Genomic DNA, 27054 nt, shown 5'->3' with positions numbered 1-27054 from the left:
AAACACAGACGAATAAGGTTGCCAGCGTGTAAACGCCCGCTGGTAGAAAGGGGGAGGGGGGGAAGAGCGCATTAACGGGGAAGGGGAAGGGGAGGGGGAGAGAGGTCAACTGAGCAACGCACAGGTACCACAGTAAAGAGAAAACGTGCTAGGTGTCATGCAAACGCAGTTCGTAAGAACTCCACAATTTACTGCGCACCCATTCACAAACGGTGAACAAAACAATTGATAGTTTTAGAAAGCATTCGGATCAACGATACTTTTCGTTATTTTTAGCGTACACTACCAATGAATTTAAGGAGGAAGAGGAGATTTCGGAGAAGAGAGAAGTGCATGCACGTAAGTGTGAAGGAAGAAAGAAAGAGCCCTTCTGATTCAATGTGCAGCGCTTGAAGGCTGCGTCAGCAGCTTGTAATACCACAACAGAAAAATCCTCTTTTTAACACCAATAAATGTGGAAGAGGGAGAGAGAAACAAATACACAAACGAAGTTCCGTATATCAGTTCAACAGAGGCATAAAAGATGGCACGTAGATAAATGGTGGTAGCAACAACAGCGGAATACCGATTGTACAGATAAAGAACACACCTTTGAAAACACAAAGGAAACAGAAAGCCACGAACGTGTAGCACTGCCACGATACGACAAAAGAAAAGGAGAGGAAAACGATTTGCATGGATGGATGCCTCTTTCTTTTTGGGAAACACACATGCGCCAGTTTTTCTTTTATGATTCTTCGTTGCCGGTAGTGGCGGCACTACCAACACACATCACGCAGCAAAAATGGCAAGCAGCATTACCCCACAACTCGCACCACCCATGCGGCTGCGCATCTACTGCAATATATATGCTAACATTTCTTGTAGATTAAGCTATTCGAAAAGAAACGAAAGTGGAAGGTCGGCGTTTCTATATATATAAGACAACACAGGAAAAGAAAATTCGACAAGTTTAATAGCAGTGGTCCTGACAGCCAACTGCTTCGACGCCTTCTTTCTCTCGCTCTCTCTTCGCTGGAGCCTCACTGAGAGGGGAAAAGGCCGGTTGGAGATGCGACGTTGTCGAACGGAGTAGTGAAGGTGGAGAACACCTGCGGCGCGTACGCGCAGGGGGGGGGGGACAAAGGCTCAATCTATTGCCCTACATCACAGCTGCGGGAACGTGTCGCTGTCCGTCATTTGATTCACCCCAGGCGACGTCCCATTGGGAGGGCGATTTATGCTTCGCTTAGCCGTGTTGCAGTTGAGGGGCAGGAAGGCGTCATTTCCTTGCGCAAATGGGTATGGCTGCGACAACGACGGCTTGTGGGGGTGCTCTGGAGCTGGTGAGTAGACGGCATTGCCTCTGTTCGGCATCTGCTGCTGCTGCTGCTGTTGCGGCGGCGGCTCTGTATCCCGCATCCACGGCGGCAGCGGCATGTCCACCATGTACGGCGGCACCGGAGTCGAGTGCGAGCTGAGTAAGGTGAGCGCCGTGTTCATCGCGCTGCTCTGCAGCAGCCGCGAGCGTGTCGTCATGTCCGACGACTCCACGCCGACGGAGCTCAGCGGGAACTCGTGAGACTTGGCCGCAGACACGATTGTTCCGGCGGTAGCAGCGACAGCGGGAGCACCCGGTAGTTCCGTCACAAAAGGAAACACAATACGGGCGCTGGCGGAGGAGTGTGGGTCCTGCTGCTTGCCCGGCAGAGGGCGGGTGCGGCTGTCACTCGACGTCGTTATGTTTCCCGCTGCCATCATCAAATGGTGGTAGCAGTCGCCGTCGGAGCTGGTGGAAGCACTCGGCGAAGAGGCGGGCATGGACGGCCACGGACTGAACTCAGGCGATGAGCGTTGCGGCTGTGGCGGTTGTGGGTTCGAGAAGGATGGCAGCGGCACCTCCGGCTCGGCAGGGGTGGACAGCAGTGCGGCGTTGGTGGAATCCATCGGCAACGACTCGATCCTCAGCTCCTTTGCCGTGGCTTTGGGCAGCGCAATCACCGTCACCCCACGTGGCACCTGCGTGGCCAGCGAGGGCGGCAGCTTCGACACTGCGACCATCACCAGCGTCGACATGACCGCCGCGCTGCTCCTGTTGCGCCGCTTCTTGTCATCCACAGCCCTCTCACCCGATTTCTTCGACTTGGCGCAGTGCTGTTGAACGGCAGGGGCGGCGTCACCGCTGTTGCTGTCGCGGCGCTCCTCCGACGTGGCAGTCCGTATAGTGCCTGTCTGCCCACTCGGGTCTTCCGGCGTCGGCAGCTGCGAAGAAGACGGATCCGCCTCCCCGCCGCCGATCAGGTTGTGACGACGGCCCTCCCCAAGGGAGTCGCTGGCCGCCGCCGCTGCCATCATCCGCATCGCGCCCTTCACTTCCTCCTCTTCCATGCCACGCGAGGAGCTGCTGTCCAACTCGCCAGCGGCGGACAGTGGCACCACCTCGGGATGCAAAGGGGTGAAAACAGCAGCGCCACCGTCTCCAGCCGCATCGCCCCCACCGAGCGCGGACAAGGCCGCTGCTGCTGCTGCCGCCGAAGCAGCTGCCGCCGCACTCTTCGCACTGCGGTGGGGAAAGAACCTCAGGTCCATCTTGTGCATCAAGATATCCTTGGTTCGCTCGTTCGCCATCTTGCGCTCGAAGAACTCCGTCCAATCAGGCGTCGGGCCGGGATTGCAGTCGGACAGCGTGTTGCCGGAGCGGGATGTGGACATCGTCGTCGCGGCGTCCTTGTCGTCGGAGTCGTCGCAGCAGATGCTGCTACTCAAGGGGTTTATAGAACCGCCGTGGAAGTCCACCCCCTCGTGTGAGGCCAGGTTAGGGGATCCGCAGTAAACAGGTTCTTGAGGCGCGGCAGCGAAGGTAATAGTATTGTTGACGGCGGCCGGCGCGTTGGGCTCGTACTTGTGGTGGGGGCGGCCCTTTCCTCCGTCGTTCACCTTGCCGATTTCCTCCTTCACCACCGGCTGCCGCCCGTCGTGGCGATGTCCTTTCTCGTTTGCGTTGCCCTTCTCGCCGGAGACCGTCGACGACATCTGCGGACCGCCCATGTTCCGGGACGACATCGGCTCCTCCTGATCCCCTGAGGAGCCCGTCGGTGTTAGGCGATGAACCACCACCCTCCCCCGCTGCATGCCCGCCTCACAGCCGTGGCTGCCGGTGTGCCCGCTGCTCTGCGTGGGAGCCACCGTGGTGGTGGTACCGGCGGTGATATTACGGGAGCCCGTCCCGTTTGTCTCGGTGGCCGCCGCAGCCCGGTGGTGGCCGCGGTGGGTGTCGGTCTTACTGCTCGTCAGACCTCCACCAGAGAAGGCGGTGGGGACGCCATTGAACTCTGTGGAGGAGTCTTTTTCCAGCAAGGCACGGGCAGTAGTAGCAGATTGCTTTTCCATTTCTTCGTACCTTGGCACACTCTGCGGCGTTGCGGTGGCCCATTCCACACTGGAGTCCCTGCTGTTCTGGTAGGAGGCAGCCTTCATGCGGTCTGGTGGTGCCACCACCCCCAACTCCACCACCAACGGCGACGTTGTCGAGGCCTCCGGAGCGTTGCCAGCCGTGGTGGTCGCTGTGCTCTCCTTCGCCTGCTTCTCCTCTTCAGCTGTAGTCGTGGCATGCGGTGCCGGCAGCGCAGCAGCGATCTTCACCGCCTTCGCAGCATCGGCAGCAGACGCGGTCACGGAGCCACTCCTCGTCGAAGTGGCCGTCTCCGTCATGGTGGACACCGGCGGGTTGGCAGCGGGCACCCGCACGATCAGGAGCTCACTCATCCCCTCCACGGAGTTCGGAATGGCAGCGGTTGGGATAACCGCCATATCCGTCCACTGCACAGACGTGCTGCCGACGCGGCTGTGCGGCCCGCCAGTCTCCGGCTCGCCCACCGCCTTCCAGCTGTGGCGGTGGTAGCGCAGGACGGTGGCCGCCGTCGAGGACACCTTGTACAGCGGCGGCGTCGTCATCTCCGCTGGCGGCCGCGGTGTCGCCCACTCCGGCCCGAGTGGGACGACGTCGACCGCCTGCACCGTGTCCATCAGCACCGCCACGCTGAAGCGCACCACCGTGCCGGGCACAAATACGCGGAAGCCGCCCATCGAGATGCACGAGTGGTGGACGAAGATGTCACCCACCTGCATCGCCTCCCGCTCCAGTTTGCGCAAGACAACGCCGGTTGTGGTGGGGGCAGCGAGGTCGCTGCGATTGTACTCCGTTTCTTCTTCCCCCGCTGCCTTATCCGTCTCCGCCACTGCAAGGGCGGCGTTGCTTGGGGCGCTGTCTTTCCCTTCTTCTGCTGCGGCGGCGGCAGCGGCAACGGCAGCCGTGTCGCCGGTGCGGGTGGAAGAAAACGAGTGGGGAGACTTGTCATCGATGGTGTGCAGGTACCACTGCATCGTGCTGTACACGACGGTGCCGTGCATCTTGCCGTTGGCAGTGGCCTCCAACGATCCCTCCTCCAGCCTCGCCGCGTCCACATCGGTGTTACTCCTGTGGTGTAACGGAGGCTCTTCGGCGAGCGGGTTAGGGGCACCGGTGCTGTGCGGTGCGGGCGGGTCACCCGCCTTCAACGAAGCGGGCGACGGTGCAGCCGGCATGCTCCTTGCATCCGTGCACGCCGTTGTCAGCGGTCCCGGCTTGTCTTCGGCACCGTCATCGTTCGCACCACGACCGCCACCCCCACCGCAGAGGGGCGTTGCGGCCACCACAGCCTTCTCCAGCTCCTGCCTCTGCTGTCGCTCGTACACGTCCTCGGCGTTGCGCGTGCAGGCCTGCTCACACGCGCGGAAGTCGAAGTGCAGTTGGTGGGTGCATGTCAAAAAGCCGAAGCCGCGGAGCGGATTGTATCGCTTCACCACCCCCTCATACCATCCGCCCACCACGAAGTTGGCGCCGTTCTTTGTCTCGACGTAACCGCTGTGGTTGTGGTCGTTGTCGCTGTCGTCGTGGTTGCTGCCAATGCTGCCGCTGCGGTGGTGGTAGTGGGAATGGTGGGTGTTGGTTGCACCACCGCGTCTGTGAACACCGCCGCTGGCGGCCCCAGCTGCAGAACTGTCGTCCTCCCGTTCTCCCTGTTGCTGCTGGTGCTGCTGGTGCTGCTGTTCGAGATGGCTGGCCCCATTGCGACTGCCGCGACGTCCAGCGTTCGTCATACCAGTCTTTGCATTATTGATTTGCATGCTGTAGCCAGCAGGACCACCTTTTCCATTTCGGCTAACGTGATGTTTTGCGGAAGCGCCTGCACTCTTCACGTCCGATGGCAACGGTGGTGGAGGCGGCGGCAGCAGCGTACTGAATAGGCCGCCGCCTCCGCCTCGTGTGTTCAGTACACCGCCAGCTGGCAGCAGAGGAGGTGAAAGGGGAGCGCACCCGCCCGAAAGGAACGTCGTCGCCGAATTCGCTGGCAATGGTGGTGGTGGCAGCGCCTCGTGCGGGTACGACGGCGTGTGCAAATGAGAGGCGGCATCACCCTTCAAGCTTGCAGCACCCGCCGTCGGGGATTGAAATATGGCGGTATAGGACGTATTCGTTTGCGAGCGCTTTGCGCCCAATGCACAGCTGCTGCTGTTGATCTGCACACCGTGCGCGTACTCGGTGCCATACCTGCCGTTGTTGGATCCCTTCGTCTGTTGGAGATTGAAGTTAGGAGTGCTTGCCGCCGCGACGCGTAGAGCTGTTGCGCCGGCTGCACTCGTTGTCGCTGGTGGAGCACGGATCACGACGTTGCTCACGCTCACGTTGCCTTTCGACGGCAGCGATCGTCCAACGTTGCCGTCCCGCTGCTGCTGCGTCTGGAGGAAAAAAGGAGACGTCATTGCGCTGCCACTGTTGTTCTGATTACTACGATGCGGCGGGTTGCCCTGTCCGCTGTTCGCGTAACTCGGGCACCCGTTGCGCCGCCCATCCGTCACCGCGGCATCCCCGCCCCATTGCGCGGTGTGCTGCACCGGCGGCTGGGCGGACTCGTCCTGCGCACACGCCGACGCCGCCGCCACCACCGACGAGGCCCTCGACTGCTGATGTTGCTGCAACAGCATCTGTAGAAACTCCGGACGCACCATGATATACTCGTTTGCCTTGATGCCGCACGGTGCGTCGTCTCGCGTGTTCGCTGCTGGTAAGCCGGTGTAATGAACGGCAGCCCCTGCAGACCGGGACGTGTCCGGCGGTACGGCTCCGAAGCCTGCGAAACCTGCGTTGCTTGGAGTGGAATAGCCGTGGGCCGACGACGCAGGCATCTGCGAGTTCTGCGGCTGGTGCGGCTGGAGAGAGCGGTACGACGATGATCCACCACTGCTGTTGTGCTGCAGTACGCGAGCACCGTTCTCCTTCACCGGCGTTCGCACAGTATCGTGGAACACCTGGGCCACGCTCCCTTGCGGTGCACACTGGGTGCCCTTCAACGGCGACACCCGTGGTGGGCCCTGCAGCTGCATAGCGTTTGCGAAGAGAAGGTCCGAAGGTGCGACACCGGGTCTTGCGGCGTGCGGAAAGTCATGGTTGCGGTCCGTGGCAGCGCTTGGGGTAAAGGAAGACGAACGCGGCTCCGATGGGTGCACGACGTGCTCACCAGAGTTTAGCGGAAGCGTGGAAGGGTCTTTCGAGGTGCTGCGGCGAACGGCTGCGCTCTTCTCTCCGCCGCTGCGAGAGCGAGGCTGCGCGTGGCTTTCATAGCCACTCGGCGCAGCACGACCTGTATTACTCATCAACGTCAACTCCTAAGCTTTCACAGCAAGAAATGGCAGAGAAAACGGCGCTGTGAGAAGCGGTTTATCAAACAACAATAAAACGTCAAATAAAAGCCAGGACAGAAGAGATGGGTTTGCGTACAGCTACCAAATAGCACCGAAAAATAATAATAACAATAATTTACTGATCCAATTCAGAATTTTCTTTGAATAAAATAACAAGAGAAAAAAGAGATTACTGTCGGGGTTTTTTTGCGAAGTCAACGTAGAACCGGAAGAAGAAAAAAGATAACTGATATGACAAAGCAATACGAAAAAAGCCAATATAATAATAATAATAATAAACGAGAGAAGACGAGCCTGAGATGCTCCCTTTCAGATCCTAAATGACAAAGCACACGACCGCGAAACAGATTTTATTTGTATAGCAAAAAGAGACACCACAAGAGATAGCTGGAGAGAGAGAGAAAGAGAAAGAGGGGGAGACACGTTGTGTTCTTCTCTCTTTTGTGAGGGTGGCTTTCTTGTTCTTCTCGCAACTCCCAGACCGCTTGGTGCCCTTCAATAGGAACAGTACTTATAAATAATACTCTAGTGCACGCAACACACCAAAGAAGGGGAGGAAAAAATAGAAGACAAAGACCGAGTGAAGAGAGACGTAGCGCAGCCAAGTAAACACACACAAGCCAAACACAAATACGAAGAACAGCTTTAGCACACAAAAAAAGGAAGCGAGAAGATAGCGAGCGTAATATTAAAACTAAAAAATGCAAAAAAAAAAATGTCAATCGCACGTCCTCTACCTATATTTTTTTTTTTGGAGAGAAGAGAGAAACAGGCGCCAAAGAGTTGAGTGCCTACGTATGCGTGTTGCAAGTACAAGACAGAGTCCTGGAATCGAATATAAAAAGTATCAAGAAAAGAAAAATAACTCCGTAAAAGTAAAAGTAAAGAAAAGCAGACAACAAACGTGATAGTATTTTAAAACGAAGAGAGAGGGGGAATAAAAGCCAAATACGCTTGTTCTTGCATCGAAAAGAGTGCCACTTGAATAGCTATAATCCACAAGAGTTTAGAAATGTGAGAAGCTCTCGGGGTTTTTTAACAATGCAAAAAAAAAAGAAAAGCACCGCAAATGGAAATAAAAACAACAAAAAAAAATAGAGCTACAAAACCGTAGGGAAGAGAAAGAAGAGCAATTCTTCCAAGAGAACTTTTGCTGTTTCACACTAATCGGAAAAAAATCATCGAAACACAACCTATTCCTTTTTTTAAATAGCTTTGTCTTATTATACACAAGACAGCGTGCCGTCGCTTCCTACTGTTTTTACTTCTTTTGCCACTTCGCTATTTTGATTTACCAAAAAAAAAGGGGATTCTCTATTGCTCACCTTACCTACTCTCCTTCACCGCTTACCTTTTTCTTGAATTGCCAGACACCTCTATCAGCCATCCGTATTGTGCATACACACGCCGATCGCACAGATGCTGTTACTTTCTCCACGGATGACGGGAGACAGAAAGAGATGCGAAAAGAAGAGGAAAGACTTCGGTAAGGGACAGCAATAATTGACCGTGGGAGATAATTAAAGTGGAATGCTTTCAAGGGAGATCCTCAGCGTTTCAGAATATATATATATATATGACAAAGAAAAGAAAGAGGAGAGGAAGTGTTTTTAAAAAGGCCACGTAGCGGTGCAAGCAGGTTCACGTGAAGAAATGCTGTGAGGTTGCCCGACAGCACTACTCGAGCTGAATTAAGACCACAAGAGAGAAAAATACAAAAATTGGATTGAGGGAGGGGAGGGAGGGACAACAAAACTATATAAAACACCAAATAATTGACAGTGACCGAGCTGTTGTGGTGTTGGGGGAAGGAGGGGGGTTGTGAGGGGGTCGGGGGGAGAGGAGAGTCCTTTCAAATGAGGCATCAAAATTCTGCACGCGTGTTTTCCTACTCGCAGCGACCGAAGGCAAAGAACGCCTAAAGAGAGAGAAAGATAGAGAACTGTTTCACAGTGCAGAAGGAGAAAAAGAAACGAAAACTCCTCACGCGCTTCGCTCCCGGAGATAGATTTTTCCTTTTGCTGTGTCTCCACTCCTCCCTCTCTCTCTCTCCCTGTGTCTCTGTCAGATCGATCCCTGCCGTACTACCTGCTTTCCTTCGCTACTATTGTTTTGATTGCTACGGATTCGGAAGTGTCGCAGTTGCTGAGCGCTTAGAGACACTCCAGTCTGTTAGTGAAGGTGATCTAAAATAAAAGCGAGAAAAATGTAGAACCAGAAAAATGCGGCAACAACAGGGTATGAGCGAGTTTGGATGCGACGCGCACGCATCAGTGAAAACAAGGGAAGATGTGTTTTATGGGAAGTGCGCGAGGGACCAAAGCAAATACAAAAGCACAATGAAGAAGAGATGTGAAAAAAGGATAGATAGTGGGAGAGGCAGAGGTGAAGGAGGGTGACGCCTGTTTTGCCCCATCGCTTCGCATCGAATGAACGGGATGTGCACAACTTCGCCGAAGCCAAGCGGTAGGAAAGCTTCCACCCTAGAGTCTGCACAGTGCACGCAGGGGGGGATATATATATATATGCACATCTATATATCCTCCACAGCAAACACGCTCGGCGAATACGGTCATTTACGGGGAATCGACACACCATTGTCGCAAATGGAGCACGCCGATGAGAGTTACATCGCACGCGTTGCGTCAACATTCGCAAGCAATGTCTTTTTGGATCTGAAATTTGAGCATTATTTGTTGTGGTTGTTGTTGCGGTGTGGTGGATTTTGGCTCTTTTTGGAACACGCACACACACACAAACACACCGAATACAGGCTTAACGGGGAAAGAAGAAAAACACAGTACCACCTCTCTTGCTTCTCGTGTCTTGTTTGCGGTGGTATTGGTCGGTCTCGCGGTTGCAGATAGTTTTGCTTTTTGGACTTTTTAAAAGACCACCAAGGCAAAAACAAAGAGCTACAATGATAACGAAGATCTGGAAAAGGAGAGCGAAGAGAGGCGTTAAGCTGTTTTATCATGTCTGCTTTTGTTTTGTTTGCCTTCTTCTGAAGCGCATCAATCAGTAAGTGTGTATACAGAAAGAGGTAGAAGAAAAAAAAAACTCCGTGGATGGCCGTTACGCTTCGTTTACCGTCGTTGCCGGAACACCTTAAAATCATATATATACACGGCACTATCGCGATGAAAAGAATGCTGTAAATAAAAGAGGGAGGACGAGAGCGATGGCACAAGCACTGGAATTTCTCCCTGGCGGTGTTTTATCGTTGTTGTTGTTTTTGGGGGAGGTTTGTCTTATGGACCGAGGAAGAAAGAAAATATATACATATGGATGCACACGCCTATGTGCAAGTAGAAAACTAATACAATGACAAGAGCCCCGCAGTCCAGTCTCCAGCCCCTTGCCTTCTCAAGCCTCAGCAACGGCGTTTTTCTACGTGGACTGCAACGGCAGCAACAGCGAAAAGAAAAAAGACGGTACAAGGGAAAAAACAAAAGATAACGAAAACGCGGAAGAATCCGTGAGAGAAACGGTAATAATAGTCGTGGTCATAGTCATAGTACTGGTGATCGCATTAAAAGAATTCTCTTCCTTCTTAAAATAGGTGACGAACAGGATTTAGGCAAAAAAACAAAGCAAGTCTGTGCAGCAAAAGAAGCTGAACGTGCGTGGAAATAAAAAAAAAATAATAATAATAATAATTATTATGACGGCACCGAGAGAACGTAAAGAAAAGGAAGAAGAGAAAAGGCAAATGGGCAACATGTCTGCAGTAGTGCCACCTGCTATTCATAATGGATATATAACAGTGTTTTTTTTATTATTATTCGCAGTGGAACATGAGTCGCCAACGTGATAGCTATTTTAAAAACGAGAATACGTTTCCTTCTAGTGCTTCGAAAAGACGACGACAAGCTGATGAGGAGACGGAATACGAGTGTTACTCCGCAGGTGAACTGGAAGGTAGCTCGGAACAAATAAAATAGAAGTTTTCCCTTCTACTTTATCTCCTAGGTGAAAATCCAGATTCTACAGATCCTTGCCCACCGTCAGCGCCCACTTGGTGGGTGCAATTGAGATGAAAAAGAAAAGCGTCACAGATCGTCCTGTTCAGTTGCAAAAATAAAAACATGAGAGAAAAAAGGGAAAAAGGGGTATTTTCGATCCGCCACATTCAAGAGACACGCAGAAAACTGCAAGACCTCGAAGCGTCACTCCCTTTCCGTTTCACTTCATTGCTACTTCTTGTGAAGTTCACATTAGCGGCTCCTTTGGAGTACCTCCTACGTTTTTTTTTTCTCGAATAGCGAACGTAGCCATAAATAGTAGAGAGCTTTTCTTCCTGTCGCTTCACTTCCTTGTAGTGATGCGACTGGATCAAGAGAGTCAGGTGCTCACAACACAGAAGAACCTCAGCAAGGGAGACGTCGGAAATATTCTTCGTTCACGCGAGCCGCTGTACGCAGGCCTTCATGTGAAGAGCTCAAACGACCCTTGCATATTCCTTCTATTTGTTTGTTTTTTCCCATTTGCGCAAATGAGCATGAGCCAGACGCTGTGCAACGCACCTCAGGAGAGGCGCCGTCGCCAAACAGTAAAAGTTAGAAAAAAGAAAAGAAAAACATCAAAGTAGGGGGAAAAAGAGTTTAAGGTGCTTAACAAAAAAGGGGAGACAAAGTGATTTCTTTTTTCTTTTAGAGGACGCACATACACAGCTAAGAACCACACGAGAGAAGGCAGCAAAAAGATGAAAATACACAAAAGAGCTTCATAAAATAATTCTACACTCGGAGTAAAGTCCTTTATTTTATACTTTATTTTTAACTGGCGCTTCGCTGGCAGCAACGAAATAACAATAAGAAGCACGTAAAAGGAAAAAAAAAGAACCAAGAGGATGGCCCGTTAACTATAATAGAGGGGAATATTTTCTTGCGTGTGTTTGTGGAAAAGCACGAAGAGATGTTTTTCTTTTTTTAGAAAGCAACACGTCGTAATGACGAACAAGAGAGAAAAACAAACACACAAAGGCAAAGGAAAAAGAAAACGAAAGAGAGCGGCATCATAACGGAGCATAGAAGAGGTAGCCAAAGCATGAAAAGCAAAACAATAGAGTAAGATACATCGAGAAACACAGGAAAAGAGACACGAATTAGCTAAGAGGAATAAACGCAGAAGGTGTTTCTTGCTAGTGTTCGCTTATATGGGCTAAGATAGAAGCAAAGACACGGCCGTCAAAAAAAAAATAGAAGGAAGGAGATCGTCTGCACTCCTGACAAGAGAAACAATAGGGAGAGCAAGTTTTTTTGACAGAACCAGAAGGATAATAATTCTATGCAGAACAACACTTTAAAAAAAGAGAGAGAAAGAGATTCGGACGTCGATTCACCGCTGTCACCGTCCTTTCTTTCCTCCATTTCATTAAGCCTTGCAATGAATTGAATATCTTTTCTTTATCGTTTTCTTTTTTACGTGAAGGAACCCGGCAGCAGTAAAAACAAAAATTTATGTAAGAGGTGCATCGCGTCAGCCAGCACATCGTTGCTGTACTCTCGAGGATTTTTCTCTGCGTGAACGCCTGAACGACACGAAAGATGCGAGGAGTGCGTGTGTGTGGGGGCGTGCGATTCCATTTGTTCACGGTATTCGAAAGGTGAACTATGGAAAAGCAAACGCAGAAGTCAGGAAGCCTTCTTTTAGCATCATCCTGGAAGAAGTGCCGCTCGACGCAGAAAGTGGGACTCCTCACAGCAATAGAAGTCTTTGCCGTTAGGAAAGAAAAAGAGTGGCCCTCCACGGTTGAAATACAGCTGGAAGCACGAGGCAGATTTCACGTAGAGGAACATAATCTTTCAAGGCAGGACTAAAAGATGCTTGGGGCAGCACGCAGATACTTTTTGTAAAGAAAAAAGAGTCGTCCGAATTACCTTCGCAAGAACAAACAAATCATTGTCATGGGAGAAAAATAATGATAATAATAATAACAGAAAAGAAATACTCGTGGGAAAGCATTTTATTGAAAGCTAAGCGATGATAGACGCAAAAGAGAACCCGCCAGCCGTTTTAGTTTATATTTATACGCTTCTATTCTTCGTTGCTGCTATACTTAACTATATCCACGAAGCGCTCCGCTTCAAAGAGGAAAGAAAATAGTAACAGTAATCATTATAATTATGTTCATTCCGTACCACCGGATGAACACCCAATGCCAGTAAAGAGTGAAGAAGAAGTGCAGACTGCCAGAGAGGAAGAAAAACAAAGACCATCGCAACACTGCGTGAAAGTCTACGGATATATATATATATATATTACGTTTTTTGCTTCTTATCTTCCTTCGATCAATTCTCCTGAGGAATTATTGCCTTCATGGCTACAGTCTTCTCACACTAACACAAAAACACCGTAAAGCGCGTAGAGGAAAACAGGAAGAAAAGGAAAAATGAGAGCGAGAAAAAAGAAAACACCGCATGCGGCCAAAGCACGGACGCAACGACATCCAGAGAAAGAAAACAAAACTGCCGAATAGACACACTTAAAGAGACTGCTCAAGTTCTTGGAAGAAGCGTTACGTACAAGAAAAGGAGCCTTACTTAATGAGGAGCTTTGTAAACCATTTTAGAAAACAAATGCGCGCATGTTGTATTTTTTGAAGTAGAGGAGTTGGGCACCTCGCTGATGTCCTGTCTTATTATTTTACTTTTTCGTTTTTCGTCTGTTTTTGTTTTGACAGATGCTTCAGCTCACTCGAATCAACCGCACGCAAGAATGTAGTCATGCAGAGCAGTTCCGAAAGAAGAAGGAGGAGACGGCTTTCATGTATACCACGATCGTTGCGATGCTGGTGATGATTATAATGTATATATATATATATACTTCTTTGCATGTTCGTATTTATCACGATGTCTGAAGTAAAAAAAAAAATTGTTGTTGATTCGACATGAGCGACATAAATATATTTTCTTCTTTTACATGTATATAGGTCTTTGTGGTCGCGAAAGGCGCCTACGACGAAGAGTGCTCGATAGCGGACGTGTAAACGACAGAACAGCAAAAACGAAAACAGGAAAAAGAGAAACACAGAGGACGCACGCAACAACGCGACTGCCGCAAAAGGTGCTGTGTGACATATAAAACTTGCATTGTTGCTTTCCATAATGGCGAGTCTACTTTCCACTGCACCCTCTGCCGCGTGTCGATGTTGCGTCGTGACAACTATATTTTTCATTTCCTTTCTTTTTCGTTTTTTTGGTATTAAAGATGTGCGCAAATAGAGAAGGAGATGATGTTTATCGGAGACCCCATCGATTTTTGCTGTTGTCAAGTGGAGGGCTGCCGTGTCCAAAGGAGAACAGTGTCACGAACCTCCGTAGAGCTCGTGCGGGGCAGCACCGCCAACCGTCTCCGCCGGAGCAGCGCTCGCAGCGAAGGAACGAATCCAAGCGTGAATGCAACGAGGAATAAAAATGAGAAGAACAAAAAAAAGAAATTCGTTTTAGCGCTGCCGCCCACGCAGCCGCGGCAGCAAGAAAGGAGGAGAGAAACAAGCAAAAACAAAAAGCCACGCCAGAAAGCATAGCGGTACAACCCAACAGTGAAAAGAGAAGAAGGGGATGAATAAAGGAAAATTTGTTACAACGGCGTACAGTGAAAAGATATTTCTTATTCTGTTTAAAAAAAAAATATTAATAATAAAAGGAGTAAAACAGGAAAACAGCACTCCGCAACTAACAGATAAACCAAATAGCATTATTTTTAAAGGGTGTTGTCGATAGATACCGCTGTCAACAAGCACACCAAGAACACGTAGAAAACAAAGCTTTTAAAAAAAGGCAGCCAATACTAAAAAGAGAAAGAGAACTACATAGACCTTTCTTTAACTCATCAGGGTTTAAACAAACGATAAACCCAGAAAAAAAGGAAACAATTTCTTTAAAAAATAATAATCCGTCTCGAGCAGGTCGATCTCACTTTATTACATTAAGAATTAACGTGAGTAGACGGAAAAGGCACGAAGTGGAAATCTTTAGAAGAAAGAAAAAAAATGAAGAGAGAGAGAGATGGAGGGAAAGAAGGAAATCACAAAAAAGGAAAGGTATTATGGCTTCATAACCACTATGGGAGAATAATACTAAAAACACAAAAGGAAAAGAAAAAAGGGTGTTATGACGTGATATTATAAGATGCTTTATCGATTTCTATTACCATGGAAAAGGGGGAAAAAAGAACTCGCTGTGCTTACAACAATACTCATCTTATATATAAGCACATGACGAGCGTCACTCTGTGCAAAGGAAAAATGTTTAAAGGGTTCATCACACGCACACACGCACACACTCACACACACACACACGTTTTCAGGCGGATAAAAGAAGACGCAAGTAAGGAAAAAGAAGAGAGAACGAAAGAAACGAACCGGGCAGTGAGTAGCCAAATGAGAGAGAAAAAAATAATAGGATAGCCTGTATTCAATAAAGATAAAACTTGGTCCTGCTATGTTTGAAAATGTTAAGAACAGCACGACCCTACGGCTTGCAGATCGCCCACAACTCCATGAAGCTCGATAAAGTCGAGCTGGAGATATGTACATATTATGTACGTACATCCGTGATAGAGAAAACGGTGGGATTTGAAGGAGCTGCTTCTGCCAGACCGACAAAGAGGGGGAACACAGGAAGATCAGATGCAGGCAAAGAGAGAGGCGGGTGTCATACGCAATGTGTGAAAATGAAAGATACGATCCGTGTACCATCGCACCATTGAAGAAAGAAAAGAAAAAAAGAAGATCTGTGGTGTGTGTGCCACAGAGAGAAAGAAAAAGAAAGAGAGGATTCTTTCGTGCATCACGTAGAACAGAATTTCAAAAAATAGCGCGGAGTAAAGAGAAAGAAGGCTCTGGGTTTTTTTTGCGAAACGCAAATTCGGAGTAAAGAAGCGCCACAATGCGTCAGGAGAGGCGTATTGACGCCTTCGTTTGTCTCTGGTCCGGGCCACTCTGCTAAAACATGAAAACGTCCTCTCTTCATTCTGCATTTTAGCTCCAAAAGCTGTTAAAAAACCCCAAATGAAGATGTTCGAAGAGAAAATAAAGAGTGAAAAAAAAATCACAAAATAAGAAGAAAGAGGAGGTGTAGGGTACTTGTTTTTTTCTTTTAACGGGCCAACTAATGAAAGAGAGCAAAAGGGGAAGAAACGGAAGAAGGTGGCACAAACTATTCAAAAGGCAAGAAAATAAAAACGTCTATGTCTGCTTACAGAGAAGAAAAAGAAAAACAAATGTGAAACGAAAACGGCACCGGACCCTATATAATATATACTCGCGTGCGTTTGCGAGTTTCCCCGACATACGCAGTGAATATTTGTTTTTCCCCTTTTGCTGCCCAGGATAATGTATTGTAGTTTGTTTCGTTGCTTGTTTTTTTTTTTTTAGTACGCAACACGGTAGCAGACGCCTGACGGCGTTTCCCCCAGTGTTTCTTTTTCAGCTCTGTCTGGACAGTATGTAAAAACAAAAGAGAATGTCTTGTTAAAACATGGAAAGGGAAAAGAATTTCAAAAGCAGAAACTATATGAACACAAGAAAGGAATAATTATTTCTTTGATCGTGAAACTAACAGTAATAATAATAACAAAACAGAAAGAGGCTCCCAAAAGGAGAACACAACCGCGTGTCAAGAAAGAATGTTTCGACGTAGCGGCCTTCTGCGCACCTTGCGAAGCTGTGACCTGGTGAAGGAGTGTAGTGGTAGAGAGGAGAGAAGGAAAACGAAAATGATGAAGGGTTGAAAGCAGATCCGCTTCCCAACGGAGCCCTCACCACCGTGCACCTTCCTCCCCGCCAAAAATCTTACGCTCATTATTATTATTATTGTTATTCGGGTTTCCTCCCTCGCCGCACCCCCAACGGTGTCAACTCCTTCTGATTCCGCAAGCCTTCCTATCACCCCTCTAGGCTTGTGTACACCTCGTAGGCGAGCTCAATCAACGGGGAGTCGTCCTCCTCCTCGTCCACGCCGTTGATGCTGCTCCCCTCCGTTGGAGAGACCGGGCTGCGGCACAGCGCCTTATCCTTGGCGCCGGAGAAGAAGGAGCGACACACTTCGGTGTGACTCCCGCCTGCGATAGGCGAGCCGACCGAGCCGATCATCTTCTCAAACTCCGCCGCTGACTTCGCCGGGTGCAGCGGCGCTGGAGAATTCAACGTCGGTGCCACCGCGCCGCGCAGCGAGAACGCCTTCGACGCCTTGTCCGCCGATGGCGTCGATGCGTTCGCCGCGTTCGGTGAGGCGGCCGGCGTGGCCGAGGTCTCCATGTTCTGCGGCACCACCTGCGGCAGCAACTCCACATCGACCGCCTGGAAGGTCTGCTGGCCGTCCTTGTAGCCGACACGGAAACGCACCCGGCCGCCGACCGGCAGGGTGCGGAAGCCCTGCATGTGCATGTAGGACTGATGGACGAAGATGTCGCCAACGTGCACCGGGATGCGGCGCTCCTTCACTGGCGGCGCCGTGGAATTGCTGCCGTAGCTGCTGCTCGGCGCCGCGGTCAGCGAGCCGGTGAGACTCGCGCTGGTGGAGCTGGCACTGTCGGCTTTCATGTGATGCGTCGCCGTCAAGAAGCCAAAGCCGCGGTTCGGGTTGTAGCGCTTCACGAAGCCCTCGTAGGTCTCCCCGTGCTCGTACTGTAGTCCGTTCACCGCCTTAGGGGCCGGCGGCGGCGGCGGCATCGCCACAATCGGAATGAACGGCAGTGCACCCGGCATCGCCGCGGAGAAGACGGGGCCGATGGTGGTGTCGAACGGCATCGGAGGGACCACGGAGTACGCCGCGGCAGAGGCGATGGCGCCGGTCGGTGGTGGTGGCGGTGGCATCGCGTAGGCCGGCACGGCGGCGCTCGGGCTCCCCACGTCTGCCGTCATCGCCGCCGCGAGCTCCTCACTAGTCATAGCCTTCATGGCGCCCGTCGCACTGTCCACCCAGAAGCATCGCTGCGATGCTTGCGCCGGCGGCGGCAGAGACGAGGCTGATGGCATAACGGACGGGCAGACCGCCGTCGACGACGCGGTGCCGTTGCCGCCGCTGACGTTGCTCGTCGTGGAGGTGTCGCACCCGCTCGCCCTCGCGGTGGACACGCCGTTCACCGACAGCGCCGCCGACTGCCGCTGCGTCGTCGCGCTCCCGTTGACGGAGGAGGACACGGAGGAGGAGGCGGCGGCCAACTTGTCGCCGGCGTAAGGCGGGGGACCGGCCAGCAGCGCCGACGGTGCCTGATGCGTCTCTGACGTCGTTGGTAGCGTCTGCTGGGAGCTGCAGCTGGTGTTAGGGGAAAAGGCGGAAGGGGAAGGCCACGTGGGGGTGAGATGATCCGGCTTGCCACAGCCCAGCGCGGCGGACAGCATTGGACTGCCGTTCGCCTGCCACCACGGCTGGGATTGAGGGACGGGGAAGGCGGTGGCTGGAGAGGGCACGAGGTAGACAACAGCACGGCCGTCGTTCATGGTCATCGGGAAGCCTTGGAACATCGTCGCGTTGGTGATGGGGTACATGGATTGCTGCGACTGGTGCTTCGAAGAGGTGGTAGCGGCTGTCTTGGTGGAGTGTGTCTGTGGCTGGGTGTGCGCCGAAGCCGCGTGAAACATTGCTGGGAGCACAGGAAGGAAAGAAGCGTGCGGGCCAAAGGGCAGTAAAGGAACGCACTCACACACACAGAGAGAGAAAACCCTTTCTTTAGAAATAATGAAGAATAAACAACAGAAAAACAACAGAATGCAAGAATGAATTCGCGGAGCAAACGAAAGGCAGGAAGCACTAAGTCGGTGAGAATGACTATTGGTGCTTTCTTTAGGTTTTCTCGGTACCAGGTGATGATGTTTTAGCTTATGTATCGGCTTTGTCTGCTATGCAGAGACCGCAAGAACTTGTGTTTGATTCGGGAGAAATAACAAACAGAATAATTACACTGAGAAAAATGAAAAAGAGCTTTAAAAAACAAAAGTGTGTTTCTCTGAAAGCAACAACTCGAGGAAAAGAGAACGTCAATGAATATGGTTGACGTAGTGAACTGCGTCTCGTTCAAATACCGTCTCTCTTTTGCTGCTGGCGTTGATGTTCAATGGTGTGTGCGTTTGTGTGTTATTTTCTTGTATCGGTGCCTTACAGCGGTGTGCACTGTCTACGCGCTTTCCGGTTTCTACAAACACAGACAGCGTGTGAGGCGACAGATGCCACTTCCGGGTTGGCCTTATTTTTTAGTTAACTTGATTTTTTGTGACGGCTGAAGCTTCGCTGCAAGTGCGTCTTTCCTTCTTTCTTCTTCTTTCTTCTCTTCTTATCGTCCCTCAACAGCCGTAAAGTGAAAGGGAATGTGAAGGTGTGTGGAGCGGTACTTGAGTTGCTCTCCACACCGAATGATCAATGGGCTGCAAGGTTTAAAAAGAAAAAGGAAAAGAAAACAAAAAGAGCTGTCTACGAGCGGATCTGCACCCTTTTTGTATGAAGAACAACAACACGCAGTCAACGAGCAACACCACAGACGCGACGCACAAAACGTGTCTCAAACGGGAAATGAGAAAACCCTCGTGAGTACAACGAAGAGGACGAGGGCAAAGGTCGATGAGTGCCGCGGCGGAAAAAGAAAAAAAGAAAAAGGGGGAGAAAGTGAAATCACTACGTACGTTGCCGCTGACAGACCGCAGTAGAATAATAGACAAGAATAGTTTTTCGTTCGTTCTTAAGCGTTTTGTAACTTTTCTGTACCGTTCACTGTCGTGAATGCTGCTCTGGAGACACGGATGAGAGTATGGAAGGTCAGTATGTATGTGGCTTTGCACGTAAAAAAGGGATTTTCCTTTGGCGTTTACAAAAAAGAAGGCGAATATATAAAAACTATTTTTCTTTGTAGTGTGCACAGAACAGAAGAAGAAAACAGAAAAAAAAGGACAAGAGAGGTGAAGCACTGAAGATTCTACGGAGATAAAAATGCTTGCTTTACTGTTTGGCGAAGCCAGCAGCCGTGTGTGTGAAGCGAAAGCAAAACAGAGAAAAAGAGGTGGAGGAGAGGATGAGAAAATGAGTAGAAGAACGAGAGGGAGCGCGTTTCCTGCTTCTTCGCATTCAAGTACCTCCGTCGCTCCATAAGGTATCTGATACGGATAGGCGCGTGCTTCACGTCGCGCAAGCACGCAAACAGAGAGGCAGCGTACCTAATACTTGGAAATTCGTTTTGCTCATCACTTTCGCGCGATCCTCGTGGGGAAAAAAAGAGATTAGAGTTGAAGTCGATGGGTGCATCTCCACCCCCCGTTGCAACGGCTCATCCCTCATACACAACCGTGGCCAACCGCCTTCGAAGAGTGTCACGTTGAAGTCGAATACTTTTGCTTGTTCTTCTTCTTTTCTACCACTACTAACTTGACATCAAAAGACAATAGAGCATCGTCTTCATTCTTGTTGTTGTTTTCCTTGTTTGCGTAGATACCACGACACTGCTACGTGTAGGTTAAGAAACAAAAAAGAGAGAAAAAAGTGTTCAGAGAGGCTGAGATGAACGTGATGAACTCGGCACAGCGAAACGCAAAACAAGAAGAAAAACACAAAGCACCCGAGACCGATAAGAAGAGAGAACGACGCATGGCTACGCATTACGACGCAATGATAATACGATTTCATCACTACCACGAGGAGGAATAGGGAGGAATAGGGAGGGAGAGGGAGGGGAGGGAGATAAAGGGAAAAGGTGCACACCGCTCACACCTTCATAGAGACGGACGACAAAACAAAATAAAAACTGTTTTACGCGCGGCTGACCACAAAGAATGCGTGCGCGGCAACACATCAGCGCAAGAAGGAGTGAGTAGAAAACGTAATGAGCACCAGCGCTGGCAGTAAAGCAGAATAACTTTTTTGATGAATAAAAACAGTAATAAAGAGAATGAAGAAAAAGTTGCAGAGCACAAGGCGCTATGTCAGCACCAAGTCGTAGCATGCGCGATGACGACGGTAAAACGAGTGCATCATGATAACATGCGCACCTACACAAAGAGGAGAAGCATTACATCACCAGCACAGGGGAACGATATCGAGTTGTGTGTTCACCGATACAGCGCGTCTTCTCTCGGCGATGGTCCGTTATCGGTGTTAAACAGGGAGCTGAAAAGAGAAAAGAAAAAAAATCTCCGTCAAGGTTTGCACGTGCGTGTGTTTAAGTGCGTGAGTGCCTCAGCGTCTCAGCTCTCCGAAATAAACAAATAAATAAAGAAGCCTCTCTTTCTTTCAACGGTGCGCATAACTCGTTGCGAACGAGCTGCATCGGAATGATGATGCGACAGAAGGAAAAAACAGGAGGACTGAGTGTATATATATTCAGCAATCGTGTTAGCACTGGAGCTAAAGAGCAAAAGCAGGGGGGGGAGGGAGGTGGGTGACGTAGCGGCGGGGGAGATCCATCTGGCGGCCTCACCACGACGCTCGTCACGCGCCTGCACCATTTAGTAAACCGTGAGCGAAAGAGAAAAAATAATAATAATTACCTTTAAAGGGGAGGGATGTGAGTCTGCGCATCAAGGCAGATGAGCCATTCGATTGCACAGCTCAGACATTCAAAGAAGCCTGATGAGGAAAGAAGTTATTCTTAAAATAAACGTTCGCACAGATATATATTTAGCTTATTGTGGTCTGCAAAATAAGAAAAAAAAGAGGACGAGGATCAACAGGCGCAAGAAGCCATGGCAGTTTCCATTGTCCTTTCTTTATTTTTCATTTATTTTTGTGATTTTGTCCTGTTCGTGTCCGTCTTCCGAGAAAGTCGAAACATCTCGCGAGGGAGCCGCTCGCTATAAACGGCCTCTACTGAATGCACGACGAGTATCAGCGTTGTACACTGCTTTAGATTACCCACTTACCGTATATAAAAACAAATAATAACAATAATAATAATAATAGAATCCCAAGAAAGAAATCAAAGCAAAAAATGAAGAGCGATCGAAACGAAGCAATCCACAAAAAACAAAGACGAAAACGTTTGTGCGCGTGACAAGGCGAAGAAGTGAAGGAAGAGTTGCGGCAGCGGTAATGGAAACACGACACGCATTTTTTCCCCTGCCTACTTCAGTTATGGGCTGCAGCCGTCCTGCCTCCGCTGTCTTGTTCGTTTGCAGACCGCTACGGTAAAAGGAGGCACGCACGCGTCTCAGATGACAAAAAACCCCAAAATGCAGTCAGCACAACCGCTAGAAGAGCAGCTCGCACTGTTGATGAATTACAATTTAATACTTAACACAAGAAAAGGAAAAGAAAGGGGGGAGGCTCTTACGCGACCAAATAATAATAACAATAAAGTTGAAATGATCGATCGGACGTTTTCCTTTTGTTAGTGGATGGGTGCGTGTGTATATATATATATATATTATTTAAGGGGGGAGCACGCCACCTAAAAGCGAAGAAGGTACTTAAGGGATATTGGGTCAACTGTGGAAGAAAAAATGCAAAAGAAGAGAAAGAGGAGAAATACATATTACTTATAAGGATGCCAGAAGCGTTGCCTTCCGCAATCGATACCGACGAACTCTGATAGAAAAGAAAAAAAGAGGAAAAGAGGAAAAATCATCTGAAAAGCACCAAGTCAAACACTTGCTGAATTGTTGGCGACGACATCGCCTCGCAGCTGATTCCAACACGCACCAAATGTCCAAGGAGGGCAAAGAAGGCGACGCTTCAAATTATCGCCGGTACGCAACACAAGACCCGAGTTTCTCCTTTCATCAGCTGAATAGCCGACACCATCCAAAAAAAAAAGCACAGAAGGACAGCGTCCGATTTGGGAGAGAAACTCATGGCTCGCTGATTCTCGCCCATTCGGTGTTTAGACCATTTCTTAAAAATCCTCCATAAAAACAAAATTAAAAGACTTAGGGGGGAATGTAAGCTGCTGCCTACAATTAGTTGATACGAAAGGAAAGGTGTGAAATACATCACTGATGAAAGCCGAGCCCTTCATTTGTGGGGTTTTCTTTTTTTTTACAACTTAAATATAACGTCACACCGTGGCACTCAGATACAAGAACTTACGTAAGTCTCGGTTAAACTTCATGTGTGTAGTTACGCTTTCAGGGCAATACAATGGCCACGACAACGGGCAATTGACGATAAGAAGAAGAACAAAAGTAAGAAGAAAGCAAAAAAAAGAAGAAGGAATTGCAACAAAACTGGAAAAAGGGGGGGAATGAGGAAACAAAAGCGTTTAAACGCCACTTTGGAAAAAAGAGAAAAGAGAAAACATCACGATCGCGCGTTGTATCGGAGTAGTAAAAAAGAACCCTTCTTTTGCTGTTAATACCCGAAAACAAAGCAAAGAAAGAAAGAAAGAAAACAAAGACACACCACACACAGAAAGGATGAAGATAGTTCGCATACACGTTCAGCACCGCTGCTCTTTAATTTAAACATTTAAAACAAAAACCATTGCAACGTGCGTTAGTCCATCGTCTAAATGATGCGACAACAACGAGAAAGAAAAAAACACAGTTTTTGAGTTGTTCTGTGCTTCTTATTATTTCACGTTACTGCTGCCTCGGCATCAGGTAGGGGTACGCCGAGTAGTACACCACACCACCCGCCGTCGGCACCGCGTACTTCATGTTCGCCGTCGCGCTCTCGAACGATGGCGGCGGCGGCTGCGTATTCGCCACCTCCACGCGAATCATCAAGTTTTGTTCACTGCACGGTACCAGGGCATTTGAGTTCTCGCCGTGCTCACTCCGCTCGTGGCTCGGGGTGTGGCTGCGTCGCAGAGAGTTGATGGAGCTCATCGACGCCGTCGACGCGTTGCCGGTACTGCCCGCCTTGCCACGACGTCGACGACGGTGCCCCACAGCGGTCTGCGACGGAAGTTGCACGACGTTCATCGCCTGATAGCCCCAACCCTTCTTGGTCGCAATCGCCCCTGCGAGCAGGTTCGGGTCCTCGTCGACGGAGATGCCGATGCTGTTCAGCATCGCAGCCGCCTGCTTGCTGTCCTGCGCCTCCTCCATCAACCGCGCGGGCACGAAGACTTCCGCCTTGAACTGCACGCGAGCGCCAGCGGGGAGGTTTACGAGGGCACCGCTCTGCTCGTTCTGCAGCTCCTCGGGTGTCCGCTGCAGACAGTGATAGTGGACGAAGATGTCGCCCATCACCACCGGCTTGCGCACGTACTCCTCGCCTTTTATGACGACGACGTCGTCAAGGTCGATCTCCGGATCCGCCTCCGTGCCGGCAGCGGTGATGATGCTAATAAGAGGTACATCGTTATCGGCGACAGCTGCGGCGGGGTTGGTGGAGGTCGGCGTCGTCCGCTGATTCACTCCGGTTTGCTTTTCGTTGTCACGCATGCCGAGCGTCGCCGCCCTCCGCGCTTCTCCGTTGTGCTCTGCGTGGCGCCCATCTTTTGCGGTGGAGGTACCTCGAGATTCGGCAGGCGCGTTGGTCTCCGCCGCCACGCGCTCCTTCACCTCCTTCAGCTTCACCAGCTTGTGCGTGGCGGATAGAAACCCGTACCCACGGACCGGGTTGAAGCGCTTCACGCGTCCTTCGTAGTACACACCCGCCTCGTAGCCGCGGCCGGCGTTGCCCGCTTTGCCAGCGCGGTTGTTTGCCGTACGGAAGGGATTCGACAACTCGTTGCGCAGCGCACCGTAAGGAGTCTGAGGGGCAAAGGCGCCATTGAAGGCCGGCGGGAGGCCGCCCATGGAAACGGGGGGCGCGAAGTCCGCGGATGCGCCGTGTGCTGGCATCTGCGCCGGTGCGTTCACAAAGAGGGGGCCCGACGGCGACGTGCTGAAGTCTCCCGACGACCGCGACGGCATGGGAGGGTAGACGGCCATCGAATAGTAACCGCCGCCGCCGCCACCGGACACCATCGGCACGGCACCCACCGGCGCGTAGCCGGGCGACAACACCGACGTGTAGCCCATCGGCACCGCGTGTGGGCTCATCATGTACACCGGACGTGAGTCGGTCGCGCCGGACCCCGTCATGGAGCCGGAGAGAGACGCGGACAGCGGAACAAAGGCGCCACCTGCAACGGGAGCGCCGATCGGCTTCTGTGCCGGCGCATTGAAGACTGCGTTGGAAGTGGCGTTTGGGCCAAAGCCCGCAAAGCCGGCGCTCTGCGTTGCGGAGCCTGGGTACGCCGCGGTGGGTTGGGTAGGGGTGCCCACCGCGTACGAGAAGGCGGGCGGCGTGCCGGCCTGCTGGACCGCACCCGGCTGGACAGCGACCACGCCAGGCGGCATCGCGGACGTCGGATACGACGCCACTGGTGCACCGCTGGTGCCCGGCTGACCTGCGACAGAGACCCAGAACATGCGTTGGCGGTGCGTCTGTCAGCCTTTTTTTTTTGGCGTGGGCCGGAACGAAGAAACACAAACGGCGGTCGAGTACGTTGAAGCGTTCGAAGACGGGCGAAAATACAAAAAACAGCGTGAGCGACGAGTACTTTACAGAATCAGAAAAAGGTGGGTGTAAAAACACAACAGATGCAGACGATGCACCACACCGCTCGCTACCTCGCAACAATGAAGAGCAGCACGTCGGAAACACACAGAGCACACGACGCCTCAACCACTCAAAGAAGAAAAACAAACAAGGAATGAAAATCAAAAAAAATGAGAGAGGTGGCTGATCGTTCGAATTAAGTTACCGCTTCACTATAAAAATGACGTTCGTAGGTGCTGTTGCTTAATTCTTTTTATTATTATTGTTTCACCAGTCGTAGGTGGCCCACGCGCGTCTTGGCGCGACTTCCACAACGCGCTATGTATATATATATATATACCTTCACAGTGATGTAGCGTCCCTGTAGAAGGGGGTAGAGAAGAAACAAATGAAAGACTTAACGCCACCAGCTATGCAGCAGGGCAGCTAAAGCACGCAGAAAGAAAGGGAGACGCAAGCGTGATGAGGTGATCCGCCAACTTGAACAAAATACAGCAGAAAACAAACAAGAGTTTATAATAATAATAATAATAATAACAGTTTAAACAGAAGCGCACCACGAGATTTACATCACTATATTATAGTCGAGAGGACGGAGGGAGGACGGAGGGGGGAGGGGGGACAGAGAGGGGAAAAAAGACTGGAAGAGATTGCTTATTGCCTGCGAGACTACAAAAATAGGTCGTGGCGTATATCCGTAGTGACCTCAACGAGACGTACGCACAGTTCGAATGTTGAAGGGAAAAAGAAAGAAGAAAAGCGGAGAGAGACAGACGACAACAATAATAGTAGTACTGTGACAATGTCACAGAAGGAGCGCTTGCAGACACGCAGAAAACGTCAAAAGCTAAATATCGCAACTAGCTCGTGGTGCACGCACTTATGAACGCGTAGAAAGGGAACCAGAAGAGCTTCAATGCTGGGAGGTTTTGCGAACACTCGACGTTGCGCTGCGACACATGGCCAATACCAGTAGCACACGCAGAGCTCGCCTTAACGCTCAGATGAAGCTGCAGCCACGGTACTCAAGACGCTCCGCAGCACGAGTTACACAGACAGAAAACAAGAATAAATATGCCCTGTATTATCGTCAAAAAACGAAAGAAGAAGAAAAGTAAACAGCAAATTTTAGGTCCCAGTTTTAATTTTTAAAACCCAGTTTCAACAATAAATTAAACAACGATGGTGCACTCGTCAGTGCGCGAATGCCAAAGGACAAGGAGAAAGGCGCTTCGCCACTGCAGCCCGAGAGCTTCTTCTTTTTTTAGGGTGACAACTACGAATGGAGAAGGGTGAAGGAAACACGCACAGAAGCAGCAAAGGAAAGGCACGAAATATATATATGCAAAAGATATATATGTATATATATCAGAGCTGCTGTGAGCGAACAGAGGAGAGCAACAAACACGCCCAGAACCCAATAAAAGAAAGGGGGAAAAGACGACGAAGACGAAGATATGTTTTACAAAAAGAAGGGGGAGAAGAGACCGTGGGTTCTTCGTCTACGTTCGAGAAACCGATGACAGCTCTCTTTTGCTATTGCTTTTAGTTCTCTCCGTGTGTGCTTCCGATTGGGATGGAGAAAGGAAAGAGAAAAGAAGAAAATAGGAGAACAACGAGGAGGCAGTTTTACGTCACGGGACCATTAGCACAGCACAAAGCAGACAACTTAGGGAAACAACAGGGGACGAAACAGCGCGGTCACAGCGGAGCCACGGAAGCCAGATTTAACGACAAAAAAACGCCTCCGACGTGATCGACGGATATAAATGTTAGAACAAATAAAGGGGCAGTAAAAGCAGGTACAAGACGAATTTAACAAAAAAAAAAGAAAGGGGCAGCGAAGAGGAAAAGGGAAAAAAGCGGGGCGCTCCGCACCACGTTCAAAAGCCGAAGGAAATCCACACTCGCT

General features: G+C 50.2%; 3 protein-coding genes across 3 annotated transcripts; all 3 read right to left on the bottom strand.

The window, feature by feature from the left end:
* Positions 1-1146: 1146 nt before the first annotated feature.
* Positions 1147-6672, bottom strand: ABB37_05973 (hypothetical protein; the record flags this gene model as incomplete). Its single annotated transcript, XM_015804214.1, has 1 exon — positions 1147-6672. One exon carries the CDS (start codon positions 6670-6672, stop codon positions 1147-1149), a length of 5526 nt encoding a protein of 1841 aa, XP_015657348.1.
* Positions 6673-16612: 9940 nt separating this feature from the next.
* ABB37_05972 (hypothetical protein) lies at positions 16613-18310 on the bottom strand (the record flags this gene model as incomplete). Its single annotated transcript, XM_015804213.1, has 1 exon — positions 16613-18310. One exon carries the CDS (start codon positions 18308-18310, stop codon positions 16613-16615), a length of 1698 nt encoding a protein of 565 aa, XP_015657347.1.
* A 4917-nt stretch (positions 18311-23227) lies between these two features.
* Positions 23228-24940, bottom strand: ABB37_05971 (hypothetical protein; the record flags this gene model as incomplete). The annotated part of the gene is made up of 1 exon (XM_015804212.1): positions 23228-24940. One exon carries the CDS (start codon positions 24938-24940, stop codon positions 23228-23230), a length of 1713 nt encoding a protein of 570 aa, XP_015657346.1.
* Between the last annotated feature and the right edge of the window lie 2114 nt (positions 24941-27054).

This window comes from Leptomonas pyrrhocoris (genome assembly GCF_001293395.1).
Source record: "Leptomonas pyrrhocoris isolate H10 chromosome Unknown, whole genome shotgun sequence".
Taxonomy (NCBI): domain Eukaryota; phylum Euglenozoa; class Kinetoplastea; order Trypanosomatida; family Trypanosomatidae; genus Leptomonas; species Leptomonas pyrrhocoris.
Note: the sequence above shows the minus strand (reverse complement) of the source record. Positions and strands in the feature narration are given on the sequence as shown.